The sequence below is a fragment of the Chenopodium quinoa genome, unplaced genomic scaffold, assembly GCF_001683475.1.
Source record: "Chenopodium quinoa cultivar QQ74 unplaced genomic scaffold, ASM168347v1, whole genome shotgun sequence".
In the NCBI taxonomy this organism is placed as follows: domain Eukaryota; kingdom Viridiplantae; phylum Streptophyta; class Magnoliopsida; order Caryophyllales; family Amaranthaceae; genus Chenopodium; species Chenopodium quinoa.
In genome coordinates this window covers 1233509-1247593 of record NW_018742963.1, presented here as the reverse complement: position 1 = coordinate 1247593, position 14085 = coordinate 1233509, and the positions used below count along the sequence as shown (strand labels likewise).

At 34.0% G+C, this 14085-nt stretch overlaps 1 protein-coding gene across 1 annotated transcript; it reads left to right on the top strand.

The window, feature by feature from the left end:
• Positions 1–690: 690 nt before the first annotated feature.
• On the top strand, positions 691–9269 carry LOC110728877 (protein RRP6-like 2). The gene is made up of 3 exons (XM_021908547.1): positions 691–1918; positions 8933–9157; positions 9265–9269. Exons 1-3 carry the CDS (start codon positions 691–693, stop codon positions 9267–9269), a joined length of 1458 nt encoding a protein of 485 aa, XP_021764239.1.
• The last annotated feature ends 4816 nt before the right edge of the window (positions 9270–14085 follow it).

Sequence of the window (14085 nt, the reverse complement as noted above, 5' to 3'; positions counted from 1 at the left end):
AATTCTTGCCGTTTTAAGAAAACTGATCAATATTTTGGAAATCGATCAACATAATGTCGGCAAGACTAAATTAATTGGATATATTCTTTAATGGATAATTCCTCCGTTTCTTTATAGTTGCAACACACACTTTATCACTGTATTTAAGAAAATTAGACCTCACATAATATAATACTTTTAAAATGGGGTTTAGAGGTTGTTAGGAGTATAATCAAGTGGGTCATGTGTTTTATATAAAGGTAATAGTACAATTTCCACCATAAAAACTTTCCTTTTATAATATGTTGTAACTATTGTGACATTTCTATATTAGAGAAGTGTTACAATTATAAAGAAACGGATGAAGTATTATTTTCTTCAATATATGTATATATATACATATAATTCTACAATTGATCTCATATACCCAGTAAAAAGAATGTTCTATTAGATATAACAGAAAGATTAGAATGCAAATTTAGGAAATATAACGTCGGCTAGACTAGGTTAGTAAGTAATTCTTGCCGTTTTAGAAACCAATCAATAATTAGGAAAGTAATCAATATAATGTCGGCTAGACTAAATTAATTGGATATTCTCTGTAATAGATTTTTTTTTTTTCTTCTATATATATAACTATTGCATCAATTAATCGATTTCATAATTCATAAACCCACAAATTTCTCTAAAATTTCTCCCACAACTTCAACCATGACCGTAGTTCCGTTTCATGCTTCTTGGATACCGAAACCACAAGATGAATTCAACATCCAAACTGACAATTCGAATACTCCTTTCACTCATCCATGGCTGCCTAAATATGGATCACAACCCATCCACCCGGCTACGCGTTACAATCCCCTTGACTTCGCTTTTCTTCCTCCCTTACCATCACACGTTACTAAGCCTATTTCGATTGAAACTACCCCTTTTAAACTAGTCGAGAACGTAGCCGATTTGGATTACTTGGCCACCAAGTTATCCGAGGTTCAAGAATTTGCCGTGGATTTAGAGCATAACTCCTACCGTTCTTTCCAAGGGTTTACTTGTCTTATGCAAATTTCAACTCGTTACGAGGATTTTGTGGTTGATACTCTTAAACTATGGGATGATATTGGAAGTTACCTAAGAAAAGTTTTTCAAGATCCGTTTAAGAGGAAAATCATGCACGGTGCTTGTAATGATATTAAGTGGCTTCAAAGAGATTTTAATATTTACGTGTGCAATTTATTCGATACCATGCAAGCTTCTAAGGTAATGGATTTAGAAAGAAACTCTCTTGAATTCCTTCTAAAGAAGTATTGTGGTGTAACGGCTAACAAAGAATATCAAACTTCGGATTGGAGAATTCGACCCCTTCCTCAAGACATGATCAAGTACGCAAGAGAAGACACCCATTATCTACTTTACATTCACGATGTAATGAAGACTACGATCTTATCTAAGTATGGTCAAGATTCGTTGGCCGATGTTTGTAGGTTAAGTCATAATATTAGTGTTCGATTGTACGAGAAAGAAGTGTTCAACAAGGATGTTTCGTACTTGTATTTGTACGGATTATCGGAAGCGGATTTGGATGGTAAACAACTTGCGGTCGCATGTGCTTTGTATGAATGGCGTGATAATGTTGCGAGGGAAGAAGATGAGAGTACTGGCTATGTTTTGCCTAACAAGGTTCTTTTGGAAATTGCTAAGAAATTGCCTAACAATGAGGAAGATTTGATGAGGATTGTGAAATGCAAACATGATTTTATGGATTTTGATTTTATTGTCAAGTTGATTGAAGTTGCGGTTGATATTGAATCTTGCACTGCTAAGTTCAAGGATTTGTCTCTACAATTAAGGCAAAGGATACCCGTATCGGAGATTGCAAGAAAAGTTCAATTCTCGGGAAAATGTGAAAGCCCTAGAAAATTAGTTATGTATTCTGTTCCTAAGTGTTTGCCTATTGTATTTAACCCGATTTATGCACATTGTGCTAGTAGGGTTCCAATTTATATGTAATTAAAGATTTGAAGTTGCAATCAATAGTATTGAATTTTACGCACATTTCTAAATTCTAATGAAGTGCATGCAATCATATAAGATGGTAAAATAATATATTTAGTTTTTATTTATTACGGATCTCTTGTGTGAATGAAGTATTATTGGTTAAGTAGTTCGATTAAATTAAACAAGTGATTAGGTAGCCTAAGTTTTTAAAAACTAATTAAGTTTATTTAACAAACTAATAATGATACCAATTAGTATATACTGTAATAATTTCAGTCCAAATAAAGCCATGAGAATTGTACCACAATGAGTCAATGATTGAAAATTGAAATCATCAAACGTTGTAAAACTATGCACACAATTTAAGAGTTAAAAAAAAATATAAAAAAATGTAATTGATTTTATCATGTTAAAATATACGTAATAGATTTATCTCTACTTTTCCTATATCATAATTTACATTGACAAGTCATGTCCTTAAAAAAAAAATGTGTCTTTCAAATAAAATTTGCGTGTAAAAGTAGACCATCATGTTAAATTTCCCTTATCGTATTTTATAATTAAGGATGTAGGAGGATGATTTTTGTACCAACCAAAGTAGGTATGTTTTTATCGTTCGAATCACATAATAGGTCTATAATTGGATTTTGACTAATAATATATTGATTTTGATTAGAGGTTTGTGTCTAATTGGTAATCGCTTTGGATAAATTGCTCTAACCTTCAAGGGAAGGGGAAATATGCAAGATTTCTCTTTCTTGGGCTCATGTGTGTGGAATATCAATCTTTGAATGATGAACTTTTCAAGTGAAATACTACATGGCCTTGACATAATGTTTTGCCATAGCCCCTTGCTTTTTAATTGAAGAGTGGCCACTTGATTGTTCATGTTGTGCATATATATATACCTTGTTTTCGAATTGGCTTGGCATGCATATATATAGTGCATTGCTTTGACATTACTTAATAGCTCAAATACTCTTTGCACCTCTCTTTTTCATCTGATCATATTACCCAATAAAATTGGTCAGGAGAGGTCACCCCCTTTGATAGTTTGGGTGACATGCAACTAGGTAATTTAAGTAGGCTATGACACTCTTTGCCCAAGTATAGATATGCACGGATGCACCTCATGTACAAGGATAAAAAAAATCTCATTTTGTGACAGGCTCGTGTTAGTCTTCCACATATAGGCTCGTGTTAGTCTTTCACATATATACAAAGTCCATGCATGGCCCAATCCGCATGTGTTGTGTCATTTTAGTAGGTCCCTTAACAATTTTTATTTTTATAATAAACTAGTCATAATTGGGCCGACCCATTGGGTTCGTGTTGATGATTTCATGTGAAAATTTGAAAATGATGTCCGTAAATTTTAAGGTGGACTTGCGTCCAGCTTGGCTGGTCCAGTGACCAGAAATGAACATTTACTAAAATAAAAATGAACATTTAGTAATTGAACATATTTGAAAAGTAGCTGGTTTTCCCCAACAAAAATGAACATTTACTAGAAAAAAATTAACATTATTTAGTAATTGAACATATTTGAAAATTAACATTGAAACTGCAAATGTATATTAGAAAATTGAGATGAATATTTCATTAAATGACAATAAACACTTTTTTTTTTAATGAAAAATGAATTCCAAATCAAAAAAAAGAAATATCTAAAACTTGAAATTAACATTGTAATATATAAAAATGAACATATATAATTGTACACACCTAAAAATGTCTCCCCGACCAAAGCCCGATGACGAAACAACCTCTCATTGCCTAATTTGATCCGGTTCGCGTAATGGATCTAAGAATTACTTGAATAGTCCTTTTGTTCTAGCCCAAAATTATTTTAAAAGCCATTTTATTCATTTCGTTAGCCCAAACTTAGCCTATTTTCCCTTTTCACAACTCCAGTCCCAAAATCGGTCAAAACTGAATTTTGTGCCTCTAAATTTTTATCCAAATCTTGTATGGTTGGATAGACCTTGAAATAAGCTTTCCAATGATATATCATAAGCCCAATTTCGATTAGAAACGAAAAAGATATGATTAAAATACCAAACTCTATCCAAACTAACACCATTCCACTATTTCGATCATATCTCAAATTCTACAAAAGACATCAATCTGATTTCAATTGGATTGGAAAGTAGAATTCTAGAGCTTTCCAACGATATATTATTTAACTTATTCCGATTATTAGATCAAAAGTTCACTAACTTTCATATGTGGCTGGCCACACGGTTTGGCCTGCCGCAACTTTTTTTTTTTTTTGAAATTCCCCTCTCTCTCATCCTCTCGTTCTCCTCTTCTCTTTCTAGTTTTTCTTCTCTTCCTCTTTCATCTTCTCTTTCTTTCTATCTTCTTCTTCTCTTTCATCTTTTAACCACCACTGCTGAAACTGACCACCGCAACAATACCAACACCGACATCAACAACCACCAACAACAAAACCGCACAATAACTACGGCGCCAAACGGAATTTTTTCTCTCTTTCTCTCTCTTCCCATGCTCAAACGAAGGTTTTCAAGTCAAATTCGACCATGTAAACTCTAGATCTAGCGTCTTCAAGGTCGAATCTGGCCTCGTAAACCCAATTTCGAGGTTTAATGTGGTTGAATTAAGGTATGTATCTCTTTTATTTTTATTTTTATTTTATTTTGTTGTCGTTTTTTCGGATCTAGAGGTTTTATTGTTTAATTTGTGGTTGAAAATTTATGGTGTTGGTGGTTGGTGGTGGTTGGTGGCTGTTGGAGTTTGGGTTTTAGGGGTTTTTTGGGTAACTTAGTCTACTAAGTTGGTCAGGGGTTACTAGGTCGGTTGGGGGTTACTAGGTCGGTCAGGGGTTACTAGGTCGAAGGGGTTACTAGGTCGGTCAGGGTTTACTTAATTGGTCAGGGGACTAGGTCGATTAGGGATTACTAGGTCAGTCAAGGGTTACTCGGTTAGGGGTTACTAGGTCAGTTAGGGGTTACTTGGTCAGGGGTTACATGTGTGTTAACTGGCCGCACCTTGTAGCCAGCCACACACAAAACCTGCTGTCAAAAGTTATGATAAAAAAAAATAACCACAAAACTGTTGTCCTTCGCTACGCGTTTTCGAAAAGTTATCTTCTTTCAAAAATCTATCTTCACCCGATTTTAAGCCTATAATACCACCATTATTTCTGATTTTTTTAGGAGGAGAATTTGAGAACCATACAAATATTTTATCAATCCCAAATCATCCCAAAAGGCTTAGACTTAAAGTTTCAACGTACAATTTCTATTGTTCTTAGTTTTATTTCTAATAATCTTATTCAAGTAATTCAAAGTCCAAAACAAGATCCGAAGATTCTACCTTTTTTACCAAGGCATAAATGTATAATCCAGAGGGTGATATTAATTTCTCTAACTCTTTAATTTAATTCTTGATAATTATTATTTTTATTGAAGTTACTAACAATTTATTCATGATGTAATATTCAAAGTTGCACATTCAGAGTGAATATTTAATTCTTTGTTTTTCTAATTATTTTTATTGCTTTGATTACTATCATCATGTTTAGGACCGTATTTTAATTTCTATAGTAACATGCTAGGATTGTCATTAATCTGTTTAGTATCATACCTAAGATCTTACTATTAACGATATTTTTAAGATGATGATTTTGATAATAATTATATGTTGCTTGATTATCATTGATTTGTTACTTGCACTACAAGAAATAGACTAATTTTCGACGGACAAGAATATCCGTCGCAAATCACAATATTTTCAACGGATTTTTAACCCGTAGGAAATTTCCGACGGATTTCAAACAATTCCGACGAAAATTCCGTAGGAAACTATTTTTCGACAGAAAAAACCATCAAAAATTAAATAATTTCAGATGGATTTAATTCAATCGAAAATTTTCGACGGATTTTCTGTCGGAAATTGTAGACACCTGATTGTGTCTCCCCAAAAACCAAACTCAATTATGAGTACCTTTCACGTCTTTGATTAATGAGTTCAGTAAAGTGTTGAAGAGTCTCGTGAAGTTCCCCTAAGCCTTGACCGTATTTCTAACCTTTCCTAAAAGTTCTAATCCAAAACCAGTCATTTTGTGCCTTAAAACCCAAAATCATTCATTTCGTGTCCTTAAAATCATTCATTTCGTGTCCAACTCATAAAAACGTCCAAACCAGATTATTTTGGTCTATAATCCCGGTCGAATTATTGCTTAGTTGGATGAGGTTTCAAAAGAGTTTTCCAACGATATATTATAAATCCAAATCCGACTAAAAACGAATAAGTTATGGTCAAAATATCAAACCGAGCCCAAACCGGACAAGGGTCCCCCTTACCTACGACCCAATGATCATGTGAGGGTCCAAATACCTTATTTCCAATCCTAAACCCATTAGCAATCCTTAGGAGCTTCTAGAATCCTCCAGAAGGTTCTAATTTATCCTTTCCGAAAAGATAAAGATCAAAGAGTTCGAGTTTGAATAAAATTTCTCTTCTTGATAATCCTTGTTCTATTCAAATTAAAAGACGTTCAAATATAATTTGCATAAAAAACCATTTGAAACCAAACTCCGAATAAAATAGATTATCCTTTTGAAATCATCGCGCCACAACAGCAATTTCGCACCGCGATAGAAACAACGCGGCATGATAAACTCCAACGCACCGCAATACACTCCAACGCACCGCGATAGTCCCATCGCGCCGCGATGGACACTGTCGCGTCGTGATAGGTCTATCGCCCCGTGATGAAACCTGTTTTATTCTGATTCAAATTCTGATCTTTTTTTATCGTAAAACTTTCTTTTTTCCTTGTAAATAGAGGTTGTTTTCCCTGTTTTCAAATCAACTAGAATCATCAATCATAAGCTACAATTAGCTATAACCACCTAGCTCTAATCATCATCAATCCTTATTAATCATCCATGTTCTTAGCCTCACCCTAAACACATTCTTGATACTCTCCCATATCAGTCACAATACCTCATTCACGAGATTTGAATACTCCAAGCCATACTCGACATTGCCTTTGACCTCGACGTGAAAGGTTGATAGTTATGAGGGTTTGTTCCCAAATCTATATTTCAATTCATATTTGATTTATTTACTTTATTAATTTAACTTTCTTGAAGTTTACTAATGTGTATTGTTTTAATAGCAAGAAGGTTAAGGCATCAAAGTGAGTAATTTAATTACCCTTATTTTTATTCTTTGATTTTGGAATAGAAATCATGTTTACAATATTATGTTAATTCCTATTATCATGTTAGCATGTTGATTATGATTTCTAGTATCATGTTTAGGATAACGCTAGGATTTTGATTATTAGTGACATGCTAGGATTTGTTACTAATCCGTTTAGTATCATGCCTAGGATCTTACTAACAATGTTTTGATGATGATTTTCTTATGATGATGATTGTTGTATTAATCATATGTTGCTTGATTATTCATGATTTATTGTTATTGTTTGATCACGCCTCTTTTTGCAGGTTTAAAGGGAATTTATACTTGAAATCACGCCTAATAAGATAATTAATAATTTAATTTAATTTAATTAGGCTTAATATGACTTTAATTCAAGTGATCACCAATAATAGATTTTATTGTGCATTAATAATCAACCAACGTAGATTAAACAGGTTTAGGATTAACTTGATGTATGTATGTTGATCAAAAAGCGCACATGAATATCATAAGAATTAAGTAGAGGCCGATTTAGGGCGTGTTCAATCTCTTTTAGGTTGGATTCGTACCATCATCCCCGAACATCCAGTCATGGTTCCGGACCACTATAGTTAGCAATCTCTGTGATTGTGAATGGGGTGTAACCTTCGCACCCGTGAACGGTTTATAAGTTCCTAAAACTTGTTGTCGACTCTTTTATCTCTAGCTTCCTTCCCTTGGAGCGCCGCCATGCCTAAAAGCATGAATACATTGGGGCTCAAAAGTTGAGTTTGAAAAATTCCCTAGAGAAACCAATTTAAAAAATAAAAAATAAATAAAAATAAAAAATAAATAAAAACGAAATGAAGGAAACCCTAAGAAACATGTTAGCCGCCACCCCTCTTCTATTTCTTCTTCCGTTCTCTTTTTCTCTCCTCTCCTCTTCTCTATTCTCCTTTTCTCACGATTCTCTCTCTCTCCTCACTTCTCTTTCTTTCTCCTCTCATCTTCTCTGGCTTCCCCTCTCTCTCTCCTTACTTCCCGTCTATCTTATCTCTTCTTCTCACTTCCCTTCTTTCTCCTTAATTCCCTTCTCAAGTCTCAACCGACCCCCACACACTACTACATTTTTGACCAAATGCAACGGCCAAATAAAGGCTAATACAACGGTATTATAATTGCCGTTGCAATAGAGTAGGCTAATGCCACCGATTTAACTCTAATGTTCTTAGAGGTAGAGCTATTGCCACGGCTCTAAAGAACCGTTGCATTAGCCTAGCTATTTTAACAAAAAAGGGAGTTATTGCCACGGTAGTGTATTGTATGATGAAAAATTCATAAACACGCGGTGTACTTCCCTCTATCTTCTTGCCCAAATATTTTGAACAAAATATTTCCCAAATTTTCAGTCTATACTACCCATTTCTCCATTTTCCCCAATTCTCCATATTCCCTAATTCTTCATTTCCTCACATTCTCATATTTACCCTAATTCACCACAATTACTTCCAAATTATGAGAGGAAAATTACTCAAAAATTCCGAGGGCTTTGTTTCTGAGGGTGAAACACCACGCACAGTGGTGTTAGGGTTAGGGTTCCACCACAGAACCACTCCAAAACCACCTCCGTTGACGAATTAGGGTTTCAACGAAGACAATTGGGCGCAAACGAGGATTAGGGTTTTCCGATTTTTTTTTTCATTTGGATATGATGTTAGAGTTAGGAATTTTGGACAAAGTTGAATTTGATTTTGGTTGGTATGGATTGTGTGATGGTTGTTGGTGATTTGTGTGAAATTTTTAGGGATTGGCGTCAAACGAAGGATTCTTAATGGAAGAGTAGAGGGAGAGGATGAAGATAGCTTCGGAGAATTCAGTACTGTCTCCTTCGAATCGCCTAAGGGTTTGTCGTCTTCGCCGAAATCGACTACATTCCTCTCTGATCACCGTGGGAAAGGTGGAGGTGGTGGTGGTAAGGCGCCTTGTGTGAAACCTCGTCATTCGAGGAAGGTTGTCAAAGTCAAGAAGGGTGAGTAAAATTTTATTCACAATGCTGTTAGTTTAATTTCCATTGATTTCTTCTGGTATTATTCATTGTGATTAATCTGCCAATTTTGTATGTGTTGTATGTTTTAGGTTGATTGATACACTATTTTGTAATATAAAGTACTGCTTTAAACAATGAAGATGAAAATCACTCTTTTATGTGTTAATATTAATCCTTTCCCTTATTATCGGACAACTTTGAGTTTTGAAGTTGAGTGCTTTCTTTCTTTTTTTGTTTTTCCCAATATTACATGTAGTAGTGTACATCAGCCACACAACATCACTGCAACGACAACAACTAACACCACCGCCCTCAATTTCAGATCTAAATCGTAAATTCATGCCGCAATTCGACCATGAAAACTAAAGGTTTTTCATTTTTTAAACAAACCAATGGTTTTTCATATCTAATTCCCCCGTGAAAACTCTAGATCTAGAGTTTTCATGGTGGAATTGTGCCTTAAAAACCCAATTTGAGGCTAATTTCGAGTATGCTCTTTATTTAAAGGTATGTTCTTTGTTTTTTTTTTAAAAAAAATATAATTTCTCTTCTAATTTGGTTTTTGGTGTTGTTTTTTTTTTTTAATGGTGGTGGCCATTTGAATTTCGGTGGTGATTTTATTTTTTTTATTTTTTTTTTACGGTGGTGGTGGCCATTTGAATTGCGGTGGTGATTTTTTTTAATTTGTTTTACATATGTTAAGGGTGGTGGGGAAGGGGTACGGATGGTAGGGAAAAGGGGTACGGGCAGCAGGTGGGGAAAGGGGAGGGGTTGACTGCAAGTGAATGTGCGTGAGGGTGGTTGGGGAAAGAGGTGTGCTGGACAAGGTGGCCGGAGGAGGTTTGAACGGGGTTATTTGGATTGAACGGGGGTTATTAGGGGTGGTGGATGGTGGTGGTTATATGGGTGGTAGGTGATTTTTTTTGTTTTTTTGCAACATTTTCCGATAGAATATCCCAGCGGAAAAATTTCCGTCGGAAATTTCCGACGAAATTTTCCGGGCCGAAGAATCTCGTCCGACGGCTGAAATTCCGTCGGAATACGGGGTATCTCCGACGGATTAATTCCGTCGAAAATTGGATGTTTCTTGTAGTGTTGATCACGCCCCTTTTTGTAGGTTTAAAGGGAATTTGTAAATGAAATTACGCCTAATAAGATAATTAATAATTGGATTTAGGTTTAACATGGTTTTAATTCAAGTGATCACAAGTATTAGATTTAATTGTACATTAATAATCAATCAACGTAGATTAAACAGGATTAGGATTAATTTGGTGTATGTATGTTGATCGAAAAGCGCGCATGAATGTCAACAAGGATTAACTAGAGGCCTATTTTAGGGAGGATTTGACCTCTTTGAAAGTCAATTTCGTACCATCATCCCCAAACATCCAGTCATGGTTTCAGACCACTATGAAGTTAGCAATCTCTGTGATTGTGAATGGGGTGTAACCTTCATAATCATGAACGGTTTACAAGTTCCTAAAACTTGTTGGCGACTCTCTTTCTCTAGCTGCTTTCCTAGGATCGCCGGCATGCCTAAAAACATGACCTATAGTAGGGTGAGATAAAAATTCCCCTCAATAATATAAGAGTAAAATAAAGAGACTATGAAACTGGAAAAAAAAAAAATTGTACATCTAATATTATTTGACTGAACATTTCAGTTGTAAATAAAAATGAACATATTATGTTGTTGCTTATTCGTCAACATTTTTCTAAGCTTCAAGTGAATCATAATGCATGAAAATGAACATTTAATTATTGAGAAATACAAAACATCTATAATACAAATGAACACCTAATTTCATATTTTTGAAAATTAAAATAAATAATAAAATATATATCTTTTTATTAACGTGATATACAAATGAACATACAATTTTATAATTATGAACATTTTTCTAATATTAACCATATAATATACTCTTCAATGGTAAGTTATTCACAAATGAACATAAAACATATAAGAATGAACATATATTGATTTCATAATGAACAAAATTGTAAAATATGTTCAGTTAGTAAATTTTCATTTTTGCTATAGTAAATGTTCATTTCTGGTCGTGGGACCAGCCAATACTAACTGAATGATGTCCACGCTGCACAACTCATGGTCCATCGATGTGTCTCTCATGATGTTCGGGACATGTAATAAAATTATTTTTGGTTGGACTATTTAAGTGTTGTGTCTAACTAACCCTTACACTAGTGTGCCCCATGCCCGGAATGAGGCATCTTCCTTCTTTCAAAAAACGACTATTAGAAAATAACTATGGGGAATGAAAAATTAGGGAAGTTTTTACACTTTCCTTAAAGCAATTTAAAAACCCACTATGATTGATTGTTTTTTTTTGTTGATGTACTTTTAGGATTTTCCTAGGTATTGAGATCAATATAACAATGTAATCGAAACTCCCTAAGAACAATGAGAATAGAATACGAATAAAATGAAGATATTTTAAGTTAAGTTACAATTGGAGGCTTTGAATGTATATAGTGTATTAAGTATTTAGTCAAGATTTATCATTTTCTAAACTTATTTAATTTAGATAATTAGATTATTTAATGAACAGTCACGATTATCTTCCTTAATTACTCATACGAAACTACCGACTGCACACTCACCCAATCAAACTAAGCCCGCCGGATCGGGCAAATAAACTAACGGAAATGCAACTAGATTCACACCTGATCAGGCCTTAAAGCCTTCAAAATACAAATTTGGCTTCTCGCCCGCTCGGGCTAGCGTAACCCAATTAGGCAAATAGACTATCGGTTTTCTAAATATGTTGTGCGCCCGACCACACTAACCTAGCCTGATCGAGCTCGAGGTCAAAGTCCTTGACTTCCATTAAATTGGTTCTTGTATGTTCAAAATATTTAAACTACTTATACACTTGTTTCAAGGTATACCTCTCCTATTCTACCAATGTAAAACTTTCTTCCCAATGTTAAGTTATAAATAAAATAAATCGATCAACTTAATTCTTCTATTCTATCAATGTGAGACTTTCTTCCCAACATCACGCTATATAGATTAAAGTGGAGTACTAAACTACATAAACCACCTTGTATTCTACCTATATGAGACTTATTTTCCATCATAAAATAACACACCTACTATGAATAATACTCAACTAACACATTGTGCCAAGTACACGTGAATGACCAGTCCTACATTCCCTACATATTCGCTGCGTGTTAATTTTTGGGCCCCTAATAAGATCTAGGGCCTACTTATCCAATGCAATCATGTTGAATAATAGGTATCCCAATTATCACCACATGTAATTGTCTCACATTGGTTAAAGAAGAGAGAGTTAATCACTTTATAAGGATAAAGGGCTACTCCTCTTATTGCCATATGGTTTTGGGATAGAACCTCCTTTGTACTTGTGAAGTGAACTCTCTCTCTTGGTTTGCGAGTGCGGTCTAGACCCATATTTTACATGGTACCAGAGTTAGGCTCACAATATGGGACCCTAAATGGCTAAAGTTCATTGGGCCAATAGTAGGTCCATGTGAGGGGAGTGAAAAAGCACTCTAACCCGAAAAATCACATGAGACAAAGATTTAAAAGGGATCTTACATGTGAGGGGGAGTGTTGAAGAATAGGTCTCCCAAGTATCACCACATCTAAGTATCCCACATTGGTTGAACAAGAAAGAGTTAATCACTTCATAAGGCTAATCCTATTGTCATATGGTTTTAGGATGTAAGCTCCTTTAGACTTGTGAAATAAACTCTCTTTCTTGATTTGCAGGTGCGGCCCAGACCCATATTTTACAATTCACTCAAATCTTGCAAAGTTGCAAAGACACATAAATCTCTTACCAAATTTAGAAATAACCAGAAAGTCCAGAATCTCAATACAATCTTCTTATGCTTCGCACGAAAATAAGACCCCTAATTTCGTTGGTATTTTGAAATCTTACCTCATGTATCTTTAAATTACATATACCGTGAATTTGTCTCTTTACATTTGCTCTATATTGACTCTAAGAATTACAAATAGTTTTGGTCAACTTTTGGCAAGGTATAATATTGTTGTATGATAAGAAATGTGTTTTTTTTTTTTTTTTTTTTATAAATAATAATAATAATGATGGATAAGTAATTCACCTTATACTACCTCCGTTTGTTTTTAGTTGACACATTTTGAGTTTAGCACTATCCACTCACACCCTTTTGACCGTGTTTTGTACTTTATACCTAATGAAAAAATATAGTTATATGGGATCTTATTAGATTCGTCATGATATATATTTTCAAAATATCAACATTTTATAATTTTTGTTTATCGATAATTAAAGATATTAATGGTTGAAGTTGTGCATTGGCAAACGTGACTAAAGAAACGTGTCAACTAAAAAGAAATGGAGGAAGTTTTTCTTAACATGTTTTTATTTAGAATTCGTATTGCAAATGAAATATTGAATTCTAAACTCTTATAATTTAAATGTGTAAGAAAATAATAGCATATATACGGAATTTGTTTGATTTTTATTTCAATTTGTAAGCTCAAAATATCAACTTTTAATCCCCACTTATTACATCACTAGGGCGGCTAACGCGTGCGCCATTGTTAGCTATGTCCGGATAGCTCTTTTGGTTGGGTCTTATGTCACAACTTTAGTTGTTTGTAAAAATTATATGTAAACAAATAGTTTAGAGGCATAAATATCTGCACACTATTCTTAAGGGTTAAAAAAAACAATTAACATTAATGAGGGCTAATAAATAAATAAATATTTTAGAGGATATAATTGTTCAAACACTATTCATAAGAGTTATCTCGTACTTTTTAAAAGATAGGGATTTCAAAACAATAATATTTATTAAGAGTAATTTAATTTTAATACAAATAATTTAAGTACAGCAAAAATAAATTTAATCGATAAAAATAG

Coding starts and splice junctions, on each gene's coding strand:
- LOC110728877 (XM_021908547.1), top strand. CDS start 691: ATGACCGTAGTTCCGTTTCATGCTTCTTGGATACCGAAACCACAAGAT. Junction 1,919..8,932: donor TATGTATTCTGTTCCTAAGT/GTTTGCCTATTG, acceptor TGAAATTTTTAG/GGATTGGCGTCAAACGAAGG.